Source organism: Merops nubicus, unplaced genomic scaffold (genome assembly GCF_000691845.1).
Source record: "Merops nubicus isolate BGI_N331 unplaced genomic scaffold, ASM69184v1 scaffold30960, whole genome shotgun sequence".
In the NCBI taxonomy this organism is placed as follows: domain Eukaryota; kingdom Metazoa; phylum Chordata; class Aves; order Coraciiformes; family Meropidae; genus Merops; species Merops nubicus.
Window position 1 is genome coordinate 86255 of NW_008581378.1, and position 12889 is coordinate 99143.

At 41.5% G+C, this 12889-nt stretch overlaps 1 protein-coding gene across 1 annotated transcript in view; it reads right to left on the reverse strand.

Moving 5' to 3' along the window:
• GOLIM4 (golgi integral membrane protein 4) overlaps nucleotides 1–12842 on the reverse strand; it is a 30537-nt gene extending 17695 nt beyond the window's left edge. The window contains exon 1 of the mRNA XM_008949806.1: nucleotides 12656–12842. Coding sequence (XP_008948054.1) covers nucleotides 12656–12842 — 187 coding nt within the window. The remainder of the gene's footprint in view (nucleotides 1–12655) is intronic.
• Between the last annotated feature and the right edge of the window lie 47 nt (nucleotides 12843–12889).

A 12889-nucleotide genomic window follows, 5' to 3' on the forward strand; every position in this document is an offset into this window, starting at 1 on the left:
AATGATTTGTATCTTGGCAGCCACAGAAAACTCCTCCTTAAAGTGCTCTTAATTCCACCAAGGTGCATTCTGCAAGCTCTTTAGCTACTGGCTTATCTACAAGTGGTTTTGTTTTGGCTTCGAACCTGGATTGTTAATCAATCCTTGTCATTTATCTCTACTTTGCTATTTTCCTTCTAAAGTCAAGGGCATCAGTCAAGGTGAACTAATGTATCAACAACCTCTGCAACAAAACAAGCACGTAATGAATATTCACAAAGTCACCAGCAAGAAAGCTTTCAGAGAAGGAAAAACCCAAACAACTGGCAGCACAGTAATGGTTCTATCTAGGCACCAAAGACCATGAATGCTGAATCACATTGCAAAAGGAACAGTGGTGGTTGTAGCATAGCAACTCAGGAGAGAAATGAAAATCCGTAATGGTTTCCCCTCCCATGCAATAGGATGGAAAGAGGCTTTTTGGCAAACAGACTAAACCACAAACGGATTCAGATGTAACATTTTCCATTTCGCCTCTTTGTCTGCAAGCAGACATTCCTCAGCTCCTCTCCTAGTGTTTTAATAAAAGTAGTGGGGAGAATCCTGCACAGCAAATCCATAAGGGCAAGAAGAAAGGACAAAGAGGATGCAATAGGTTGGGGTTTAGGGACTGCAGTGCTCTGGACCATTCACAGCTCAGGGTGTCCCTGCTGAGCTTGGGCTTTCCCATCTTCACCCTGTACTGTCAAGCAATGTCTCTGCCTCCCTCCCCAGGAGAGCATCCTCACTGCCACCTTCTCTGCACTAACCTCTGAGGTACTGGAGCAACACTGGCACGGTCTTAAAAGAGCCCTTCAGGTGCCCAGAAAGGGCTGAGGAAAACTTCCTCCTCCACCTCTCGCCTTCTAGTCCATTTTGGGGTTGGTTCAGCAGTGCTTTTCCCTGGTAACAGTCCATAAAGCACAAAATAATGAAGATTTTGATGAAGAATAACTATAAAGAAAGCATAGCTTCCATGTTTTTTCACTTGCTCTTTTGGGGAGTAGGTTGCAGGCAGATTTTTTTCAGTACATATAGGAGTTTATCTACCATAAAAAAAAATTCTTCCCACCAGTCAGGAACTTCCTAGACAAAATAACTACAAGGCTCTTGTTACTATAGCAGGGGATTTTTCCTTCTTCACTACCAGCCTGGATCTACCCCATCAAGAATCTCACAGAAATAAATCCATGGAAAAACATGTTTTCTGTTATAGGTTTCCCAGCTGGAGGGGTGGACCCTGTATAAGGAACCTGACAAATGCCTGCTGGTGTAATGCACCAACAAGGCACTTCCCAAGAAATATTTTCCTAAATTAAGTTCTTAATTATATTTATTTTACTGATCTTTGCACAAATAATTCAACTCTGTTCCTATGCTATACTTCATAGAATGGTACAAAAAAAGGGGGGAAACATGGTCATCTTATAGCTAATATGCACTATTCCAGAGCTGGAATAACTGCAGGTTGTAAGTAAATCACAGAGGTGACCCAGCCTCAAAGAACAGAGCCCAGAAACAGAACTGGTAACATCACAGCTCTTTAAAACTCCTTTCACCTTCAACAAGGAAATATTTAGCAGTTCTTGAATTGATCCCAGTTAAATCAAGTCCTATATTTAAGATTTTCCTCATACAGAGAAGAAACTGGAGGAGAAGGGGCAGGGGTGTGCAACATCCTATAAGTTCTCAGAAGATTACACCACTTTGACCATTATTGAACATTAATTGCCACACAGGAGTCAAGCAATGTCAATATTTAATAGTCATGGTTATTACTCTTTGCTTTGCACCTCTAAGCAGTAAAACTATTATTAAGCAAAATAAGCCATTATTCCATGTTTAAAAGAAAGTATTTCCTAGTTTATGTTATCAACAATTTTGCAACTGTGTGTTAGTTTGGTATTTTGGTCTGTCAGAAGCGTGATTCCAGAGTCTACAATACACCAGCTCCCACTATCGTACATACTGGAAAATTCAGATTACACTGGGATTTAAATATAGATGATGCAAGAAATTTTATTCACTTCATTGTTATTGTTTCTTATGCAACTCTGAAATCTTTCTCTGAGCTTACAGCAATAGCTTTCATTTAAAACCAGCACATTTCAGTAGTCCTGGCAACATTCAACGTTATTTTCTCTCAGACTGTGGCAGAGTTGAACTGAACCAGCAGCATGTGGAAAGTCACACTGGCACTTTTCTAGTAACACTAGGGAGGTGGTCTGTAGAACATAGACTCATATAAAAACACAGTTAATTTCCAATTCTTGTCACTGAAAAGAGAGCCATTTAAAATGTGAACCCATGCAAATAGTTTTTCTGCTGAGAGGAAAGCATTTCCAGGAGCAAAGGAAGAATCCCTTTCAATATGGGATGTAGGATAGATCTTATAGTCCAATGACAATAATTAAAATTTTGACCTCATATTTCTTGGCTCATATGATGCTAATATTTCATGCTGGGAGAACACTTTATTAATATAGCAAAACCTGTTCCCTAAGCTTCCAGCTCTGTATTTGATTAAGCCAGTCAGTCTGGATTCAGACAAGGAGATACACTATTTCACTCCTGATAATCTTACCAGAAACAGGTTATCAGAGTGTGGATGGCTCCTGGACAAGTATCAGGATTCGCTAGCACAGTACAACCCATACTGGTCCCAGCAGACACTCCATTGATTTCAAAGACTCTCAGCTGAGATTTTAGCAATAAACGGCTGTTTCCGTGATATTGATCTAAGAAACAACGGAAATATTCCCACAATAAAGACAGGGAAAATTGTGTTTTAAGTATAGTGCAAGAAAACATTACAGAATTAAAAATAACCACTGTTGTGACTTAATTATATATTTGTTTATGTTGCTCAAAGTATTACTTTGAAGAGAGAAGTTTGTGTTCAATATCTAGATCCTCATATTCATGAGTTTGGTAGTGCCTGTCAGACCTACCCCTGATTTCAATTGCATAAGGAGAAAGAGAAACATCTACTGCTTTCAAAGGTCCTGCACCAAAAGTAATCTATCCATCAAAATTAATCTGTTCCCCTGACTTTGTCAGTACTCCAGTAAAAAACTAGAACTTGAGAATGGGACTTGTGCAAATTATGGAGATTTGGGGCTTTCAGCGAAGAAATTTTTCCTCATATCCAACCTAAACCTCCTTGAGGCAGTTTCCTCTTGTCCTATCACTTGTTCCTTGGGAGAAGACTCTTTTCAGGGAGTTGTAAAAAGCAAGGAAGTCTCCCCTGAGCCTCCTCCTCTTCTGCTCTAAACCCTTCACCAGCCTTATTGCCCTTCTTGGAACACTGGAATTTTTTTCTGGGTGAGTTGGAATATATCTGAAAAAAACAAAGAAGAGCTTGGGAATTGCCTGTATCCTAGCAGCTGTATGACAGTGTTGGGAATCCATTAAAGCTCACAGTTTCTCCTGCACTAAAGCTGTGAAGACTCCTGCTTTTGACTCTGTCTCGGCCAGGACAAGAAGGGTTATCACTGATGCTCTCTGTAAAACCTGCCTTCTGTCAAGGGGTTTTCCCACACTAACACTGCAGAGCTTGGTAAAAAAAATCAGACAAGGTATCAGAACTAATCATGAGAGAAAATCTGGAATGTGTGGTAAGTACAGAGAAGTATAAAACAAAATTCACATGCTTATCAAAACTTCAGCTTTGCATCCTCAAAAAGAAGTGAGGAAATCTGAAGCACAACGTGGAGAACTGTTGCAGATCTTCAGAGTTTTGCTTTGAATACAGTTCTGGAAATGGGGGGGATGCTGGGGAATTCGGCACATTCACACAGTTTGCCCCAGAAACACATGCTTATATTTCTAAGAAATAGTTGTGGCCTTTATTCAGTTATAAGGATGACATGAAAATTAATTTCTAAACTGCCGTAAACATATACATTTAATAGAATCCTTTTACTCTGCCCATTCTCATGTGCTCCCTTGCTTAGAAGTCAGCAACACCTCTTGGAAACAATAGATTTAAAAACAAATTGCAAGATATGTTGGGATATAGGGAGGTATTTATCACGTTGAAGCAGTAAACTGTAATAGCTGCTGCTAAAAATAACGAGTTGGAGAAGGGGTATTAAATGTGATTAAATATTTAATCCCTAACTGTTAGGCTTCAAACATGACTTTTATTAGGAAAGCGATCACACTTCCCATCTGAGAAAAGATTTCCTGCATACTCCACAAAAGATTTCTTCCAGCCTCCAGTGCCACCCATGGTTATGATACACTGGGTCAGATTAGCATCTCACCTTGCATATGCTGTTTTCTATACACCTATCTGTGCTAAAGACTATTTGTTTTTAAGTGATGATAAATGCAAATAGTTCAAACAAAACCTGGGTAGTATTTTTAGACAAATTCTTAAGGGTAGGAGATTTACTCCTAAAAAAAAAAATGCATTCCATTTTCTTTTTACTATTTTCTTCATAATTCTGCCATTTTTGTCATGACAGACCAGATCATTCTGAAGAAAACAGACAAACTTTCAGAAGAGCTGCAGAGACAAGTTTCCTTCTCATGTCATCTCTGAATGTCTGTGTCTGCTCAGCTCCTAGCTCCAGGAAACAAAGGTCTGTTCTTTCTCTCAATTATTGTTTTAAGACTTTTTTTTCAATTCTATGCATAAGTCTAGTGATTCTACCTACATGGTGTTAGGAACTCTATAAAACAGAGATATATAGTCAAAAACTAGTGCAAAACTGACACTGAAGAAAAACACTGTAATCTACATATACACATACAAGTTGTTGTAAAGGTCTTTCCTAACAGAAATGTATATTTGTGTTTTTATCATAATGGAACATGGCAAACTCTGATGTAATAGTTATGGTTATCACCTTGCAAAGCTGCTAAACTGCTTCCTTCAATTAGTCCTTGAGAGCTCAAACACGAGGGACTTGGAGTCAGCTCCAGTTGCATGTTTCAAAACTGCACCAAGAAATCAATAGTTTGAGTTAGTGGCTTATAATACATTTGCTTTTTTGGTAACAGAAGCTCCCTGTCAAACCTCAAAATATGCATTTGAGTATGACAGATTGACTGAAACATGAGGAATTGGATTGTTCAGGGTGGTGGCATGGACAGGAACAGACTGCCTGCTTACCATGCCCTCCAGGAGCACAAGCAGGCTCTGCCTCTCTCAGCATCTCCAAAACTGATCCCTGGAAATGACTGTCAAACCTAGGGATCCGAGTCACCTCAGGAAAATAAGATACCGGGCTAATTTCAGATACCTTAGGGGGGCTAAAAAAAACGTAGGGGAATAGGTAAAGTAATTGCAATTTCTTTTATTTAGTAAATAATGATACATAGTAGAAAAAAATAAAATAATCTTGGGAAGTCTGGTTTACGCTTGGTGAGCAGAAAAAGATCAGAATTGCATCCAGCTCAGAAGACCCTTCTCTAAACAAGGAGCAGCATCCAAGCAGGCTGAATTCCTTAAGTGCTTACCTCAGGCTCCAACATGACTAGAAATCCACGCCCCTGAACCCTAAAGATTCCAAGAAAAATCACCCAACAGAAGATTCTGCCTTAATTAGTTGTTCTGTATGGTTCATTTTTTCAGTAATCTGAATTATGTAGCTTTCATTACCATTAAACCTCAGAACAGCACCTGACTTTCAGCAGAATGGATTTAATTACTTTTTCTATGCAAGGATCCTGTTCCAAAATGAGCCAAGTGAACTCTATTAGCCACAAATTGCTGGCAATATCCTCATTGCTATATAAGAGACGCTCTAATGTGCACTCAAGTCTCAGAGTAGGTGGAAGCCTTACTCATAGGGTTGCCCCACCCAGATACACAGGCTGAGAAGCCTGAATCCTGCCCAGCAAAACAACAGCCCAATGAGACAATGCATTTGGAACACCAGGTTTAAGAATTCAATCAGTTTTGCTCGTCTAGGAAGTAAGGAAGTAACTACGCTCTGTTACTGCAGCACTCCAGGAGCACATAACTCTCAGATCTTTAAGTTTTGTCAGCACAATTGCAAAGTCACAACTACCCCGAGACCCTTCCCACACTTGTGTGCTTAGCACAGCCAGACACCGCTTAAACTACACTGCTGACTACAGAATTCCTGGCTCAGTTTGAATGGATTCAAGCTGCAAGAGGCGACATTTAGATTAGAAGATAGGAAGAAGTTCTTCACTATGAGGGTAGTGAGACCCTGGAACTGATTGCACAGAGAAGTTGTGGATGCTCCATCACTGGAGGTGTTCAAGGCCAGGCTGGATGGGGCTTTGAGCAACCTGGCCTAGTGGGAGGTGTCCCTGCCCATGGCAAGGGGCGTGGAACTAGATGATCTTAAAGGTTCCTTCCAACTGAAACCATTCTATGATTCTATAAACCCAGACAGATCAATCACTCACAAGCTTTAAAAGGCTTAAATCATCATCACTGACAAATAGTTTCAGGATGTTGGCTCTCTGGGGCATCAGTCTGTTAGCCACCAAGCCCAGTGTTAAACTGGGGAGGGGGAGCAACAAAACCCAGGGAACAAACCCACCCTGTTACCTCATGCTGCTTAACATTCCTTCAGACTACACGCTCTGATCTTCAGCCCAGATGCCAGCTTGGGTGCAATATAACATAGTAGCACTGGTGGAAATTTATCCTGGAAGCACTGCATCCACAGTGAAAGTGATTTAAGGGCATTCAGGCACAGATGGAAAAAATATAAATACTGGCACATTTGCTCAATTTATCTTTCCAGTCATAGAATTCAGCTGTTGGGACCCTCACTTCCTATGGCTCTAGAAGCAACAAGCCAGCTCCCTAACTGAAATGAACTAAGCTCTAACACTTTTTCTGTACTTTGCTTATGAAGAAATGCGACTAATTCCAGCTAACCTGAAATCTTCAGCTTGAGCTGCAAAATAGATATATGTCTATCTAAATAAACATTTTATACATACAAACATACAAATGCATATCTGAATATATATTTACTGCATATACACCTCTCATGCTAAAATAATTGCACAAATAATTTCAAACATGTTTTAAATATTTTGAACATTAAATACTCAGTGGAAACTGTGAATGGAAGTTCAAAAGACAGATTCTTAGATGAGGTTACAAACCAAAACGTGCCATTTTATGAAGGCAGGTAGCAGAATTAGGGATGCTGTATTGGCCTTTTCATGCAGTACTGTATTTGGAGTTGAAGTACACCCACAAGATTACCCAGAGAACTAAGCTCTGCTATTACAGTGCTTCCACAGATCTTTCAGACCTCAGATGGTACCAAAACATCATCAAAATAAGTGCTGTAATGTGACATGCAATCTGAGACTAATAGGAATGACAGGAATTCAGGCTGCTGTTTTTATGGAGAACAACTAAAGCATACAGAAGCTGAGCAGATGTAGCTCCACCTGTACGATCCATGTGAAAAATAAGTCATTGAAAGTACTGTTAGTTGTTACAGAATCATAGAACTGTTTTGGTTGGAAGAGACCTTTAAGATCACCGACTCCAGTCATTAACCCAGTGCTGCCAGGTCACCACTAAACCGTGTCCCTCGGCACCACATCTCCATGGCTTGAAACCCCCTCCAGGGATGGAGACTCCAGCACTGCCCTGGGCAGCCTGGGCCAGGGCTTGACAGCCCCTGCAGGGAAGACATTTTTCCTGATGTCCAACTTAAACCTCCCCTAATGCAACTCAAGGCCATTTCCTCATGTCCTATTGCTTGTTTCTTGGGAGAAGAGACCAACTCCCACCTGGGTCCAACCTCCTCAGTTGCAAGAAAGTCTCTCCTGAGCCTCCTTTTCTCCATGCTGAACAACCCCAGTTCCCTCAGCCACTCCTCAATAAGACTTGTGCTCTAGACCCTTTCCCCAGATTCATTGCCCATCTTTGGACACACTCCTAGCTCTGCCAACTTAAGGTACAAGTTTAAATAGAATACTAGAAAAGAGGGGTGAGAGTGAAGTGCATCCACGTCTACACGTACTTCACCAAGAACAACTCTGGCATCTACGTAGTCAGCACGCAGACAGACAGGATAAATATTAGCCTCTGAAGTTACACTGAACTATGCTCTGGTGCTGTGATGCATGATGCAAGTCTCTATACGCAGAGCTACCAGAGATCTGATCAACTTCGGGCACGTCACCTCCAAGGAGGGGCCTCGGTTTAGGACAAATGGCACAACAGGCACAGAGGAATTCTACAGTTGCTTTTCAGCCGCTGCTTTCTAGCGCCGGCTCAGACAGCTCGGAAGAAACCCACACTTTCTCTACAGCAGGGCAAAGTCTGAACTCCAAAGTCCCTGCTGGGTTGGCTCCCAAGATTAGAGCATAGCCTCAGACTGCACAGAGATTGCCTGAAGCTATCAGACACGTTAAGACCCTAGGAGCAGGAAAATTAAGGTAGTAAAAGGCACTAAATGTAGGCTGTTATTAGGATTAGGGATTAAAACGGTACACAAGGGGTTACTTAACACCCAGACGATGAGAAGACAGAAGCTGTAAGGCCTAAAAAGACATTTGCAGATACATTCAATCTTGAAGCAAAGATACCATCAGGTTCATCTACAGCTGTCAACATGTTTCTCTTCTAGCAGCTGAAGCCTGTTCCTATATGGCCAATACTTTAAGACTTCGTTTGACACATCTTTGTAGGAGGCAAAGAGCGTCAAGTTTTGTTTTTATCGTTTTAAGAAATACTAAGTAAGATTATCTTCATGTTTCAAACATATAATGCTCAGAGAATGAGATTTAAAAATAATCCGCTTACTGGGAAGATCAGCTTCTCTATGAAAGACCTTACAGATAACAGGGACTTTAGGTTTTCTTAGCAGGCAAAAGGTTTTGTGCCATCTCCAAATTTTGCCTCCAGTATTCCCTTTGTGGGTTACAAAAGCAGCCCTACTTTCTCTATACCCATCAGAACTTTGTTAAAGAAATAAAAGCGCCCAAGTTTGACACTCTTTTGGAAGAAGTTTAACTTTCAAATACAAAATCTATGACATGAGCTGTCTAAGGGGGGGTGAGCTTAAGAAGCCAGCCTCTCCAAACAAGTTATCCTTACTGTGTTCTCTAAGCCTGCCATCCTTCCAGTTGCACCCTAGTCTTCTTTCTAGAGGCACAAATACTTCTCAGCTATGTAGCTGAGGCTGCAAACACCAGAAAAAGGAGAACTCCTCACAAAAACAGCCAGATGCAGCCTTCTTCAGATCAGGTGCACAAGTTCAACTGCTCTAAGACCTCTTCCTGCACCATTTTCCAGTGACCTGTCCATTCTGCCTCAGTAGATGAGAGTGCAATTTTCCCATGCATACAGAAGATTTAGCCTGCTTCACTTGCTGCGTTTGAGCAAAACTAGGCAATGAAAAAGATAAAAATCTTAGAAGACTGGCTTTTCAAGCAAAACCAGAAAGCACTGCTCATTCAGGCACAAAGAACTGGCAAGTACCAAAAAGGTTCTTATTACCTACACAGATGAAAAACCCTAAAACACTGTGCAGAGATAGACAAACAGACAGTAGAGAGGACAGTAGGAACTAAAGGGAGGCTGCACTCCCAGCTACATCTGAGGATCTTTCTTAAGCTTTTGAACAGACCAAAAGCATTCAGGTCCAAAACTGAGACCTTACAGATAAACTTAGGAATTACCTATGATCCTTAAGCTTTTCACAGACTTACTCAAGTTTCACCCAGGAGCCCTCCCTAATAGTGCTCCACTGTGGACAATCAGGAAAGCAACTGTCTTCACAGGCAGCAGCAGTCAGAACAAAACCAAGCAAAACTCAGAAACCAGGTGATATTTCAGTGTCATGCAAGCATTTGAATCCAGTCTTTTTTTTTTTGTTCTAATTTAAACCAGTAAAAGCCTACTGATGAAATGGTCTTTCAGGAAGTAGAAGTCCCAAGTTCAGTTCTCTCCTCAACTTGTAATGAGCTTTGAAGCCGTATTTTATCACCCAGAAGAGAGCTGTAAATGCCAAGAAATCAACCACTGTTGGTACAGCACCCTCTCTTCCTCCTGGCAATGCTATGTCAGTGACCTTGCCCTTTGACTGGTTCCTGCTCAAAAGATTCCAGAGTGCTGCCATCACACTCATGCCCTGAAGTTATCTCTAGACCAGTACCTATCAAGAAACTGATTATGCAGTATGGAAAGATAAGCTGCACTGCTCTAGTAGTGATGCATTTTATTGTTCTCATAAAAGAAGTATCTAAAAGAATAATTCCTCATGTCGTTAAGGACAGCAGAGAGACACAGCCTAGTTATTCATAGAGGTTTTTGTTTGACAACAGAAACATTGGTTTAAAATCTAGGCCACTTAAAATCAAAAGTTCAAAGTGCAGTCAGATATGGCACCTGCAAACACAGGATTTTCTGTCAGCATTTCAAAGTCTCTGTTAAAAGAAGATTCCCTTCTGTTTTTCCACATCAAAGAGTTAAATCAGAAAGGTTCAGAAACAGTTTTGATGTTGCATATCACCAGTTAGCGTGGTGCTTGTGTATCTCCAGCTGAGTTGGGCACAGGTTCTGCATTCTCTGTGTTCTCCTCACTAATACACTCCTACTGCAAAAATCCATGTGATTATAGAGGGCAGGCAATCCCAGAAAGAGTCATTCAAAGTACAGGGAAAGACAGGAAAGAAAAGTTTATTTCTAGCTCACTAGGTCCAAATCCTCTGATGTCCTTAAGCATAGAGCTTCCAGTTACTTCAGTGAGAAACTGGGCATGTAACACTTGCTGCTGGGCTGAGAATGTCTCTGGGCTCTCAGCCTCACCCTCTTTTAGGTATATTAGCCATTGACATAATACAGGAAAATTTAAAGATCCAATTTTATTGTTACATTATATTTTCCCTTGTACTGTGTGACTTAATTGCTAGTAATTAGTTTTTTAAAACAAAGTTTACTGCTGCCATACTAGACATGGGTAAGATCTCCTGATGAACAGGCTTGGTGATATAGTGGCATGGGTTCCAGAACCATGTTAATTTATTGCATTGATAATCAAATGGATGAATGGTCTCAGCTCCTGGTCTGTATTTTACATTTCTTGTTGACACATTGAGACAAGCAAGAGAATACTTAGATAAAATGCAGCATTGTCACCTCACTTATCAACTTCTAGTTCCCTGCTACTTCCATGAACTTGCTTGGATAGATGATGGCTATTCAAAATAACTTTTCAGACATGGAAAGTTTAAACTACCAGTCCAGACCAAATATATCTGATCAACAGAATTGCTCCTCTGTGTAAGGATAAAGTTTGCTGCAAGCTCCTCTTCGGTATAGCCAGAGCAGCAGAAAAAGCTAACTTGTTAAATTTTAGCTCGAGAACAAGATGTTCCTGTGTCCTCTTCAAATACTGTTGGCAAATACACAGACTAGCAAAAGTATCCCTTTAGCCATTTGCCACATACCCATCTCCCAGCCAAACATTTACACGTTTTCATTACTAAAATGCAGGTTTCTGACAACTTTTTTTCCATGGCATTACCTGGAAATTGCCTGAAATTTAAATACTAAGTAACAACGCGGTCAGATTGTAGCTAAACATGTTCAAGTAAGAAACCACTGTAAGAATCTAACAGCACAAGCCAAATTCTGAGCTCTCTGCATAAAAAAACGTATGTTTCTAGGCAGGCTTTTATGTCTGCTTCCACAGTGTGAAGTGTGGTTGAAGATCACCCTGAAGTTAAGTACTACGACAGCTGCTAGAACAGACTACTCTTCTTATTTTATACAGCTTTGAGAAATGAAACTCTTCAGTTTTGAAAGCTGGCTCCAGACATTGTACAACGCTGACCTCATAACCTTGCACTTGACAATTAGAGAGGTGCTGAGGTCTTGACCTTCCAAGAACAATGATGGTCCATGTGTGTATCTGCTGCTTTGCATCTGGTTTCCAGGCATGCATATGTCAGACATCAGCAACTTTTCATCTTCAAGTACAGGATGCCTACATTTAGTCCATCCTTTAACTAAGAGACACAAAGATTTGTATTGATGTGGCAACTTTAAGCCAAGAAATTCAAAGTTATTCCAAAAGTAACAGAAGAGCCTTATCCAAATAACTTATTTGGAGTTTACTTTCACATCACCCTTAAAAAAAAAAAAAATGCTTTATTACAATGCTGCTGTCTTCCCTTCTGGAGCTATTTAAGGTTTGTGCTGCCCTGGAACTACAGCCTTGTTATTTTTGCATCTCAGTGTTCTCTCGGCAGCATAAAATTAATACTGCTGAGACAACACAGAAGCACAGGAGAGTCCCCAAACTGGACGTGGTCTGTATGGTGAGGTGAGCGGCAGGCAGCGTGCCTGCCTTTGCCGTTCACACCAGGAATTGCAAAGTGATGTGCAATCCCTTGGGAATAACGGTCCCTCTATAGAATAAGTGGGAGGGAGGGTGAAGGATTGCTCCCTAGGAGCCTGTGACAAAAACTCACGCCGACTTCAGCAGGGCTAGGACCCTACCCACGGTTAGATACCAAAACCCGAGAGGCTGGAGGAAGAGAAGGGGAAGAAACGCCTAAGGAGCAAAAGTTTGCGAAAGGCTGGACAGCTGGAGCCCAGACTCCCCAGAGGAAGAGGAGGAGGAGGGTACTCCGAAAGCCTTAGGAAAGCGGCTCCTGCCGAGGTAAGTACCTTGTAACTGAGCTGAGAGGGACTCTTGATGCTGCTGGTACTTGAGCGCCGTGGCCTCAGCCTTCCTCAGCTGGCCCTGAAGCTCGTAGTAGAGCATCGCCCCGTAGAGGAAGCCGAACACCACAGTCAAGAGCAGGAGGGTCTGGAAAATCCGCTTCTGTTTTCGGGAGCACATCCCGTTGCCCATGTCCCCGGCGGGGTCCCAAGGGCCCCCGCCCCTCGCGGCTTAGCGGC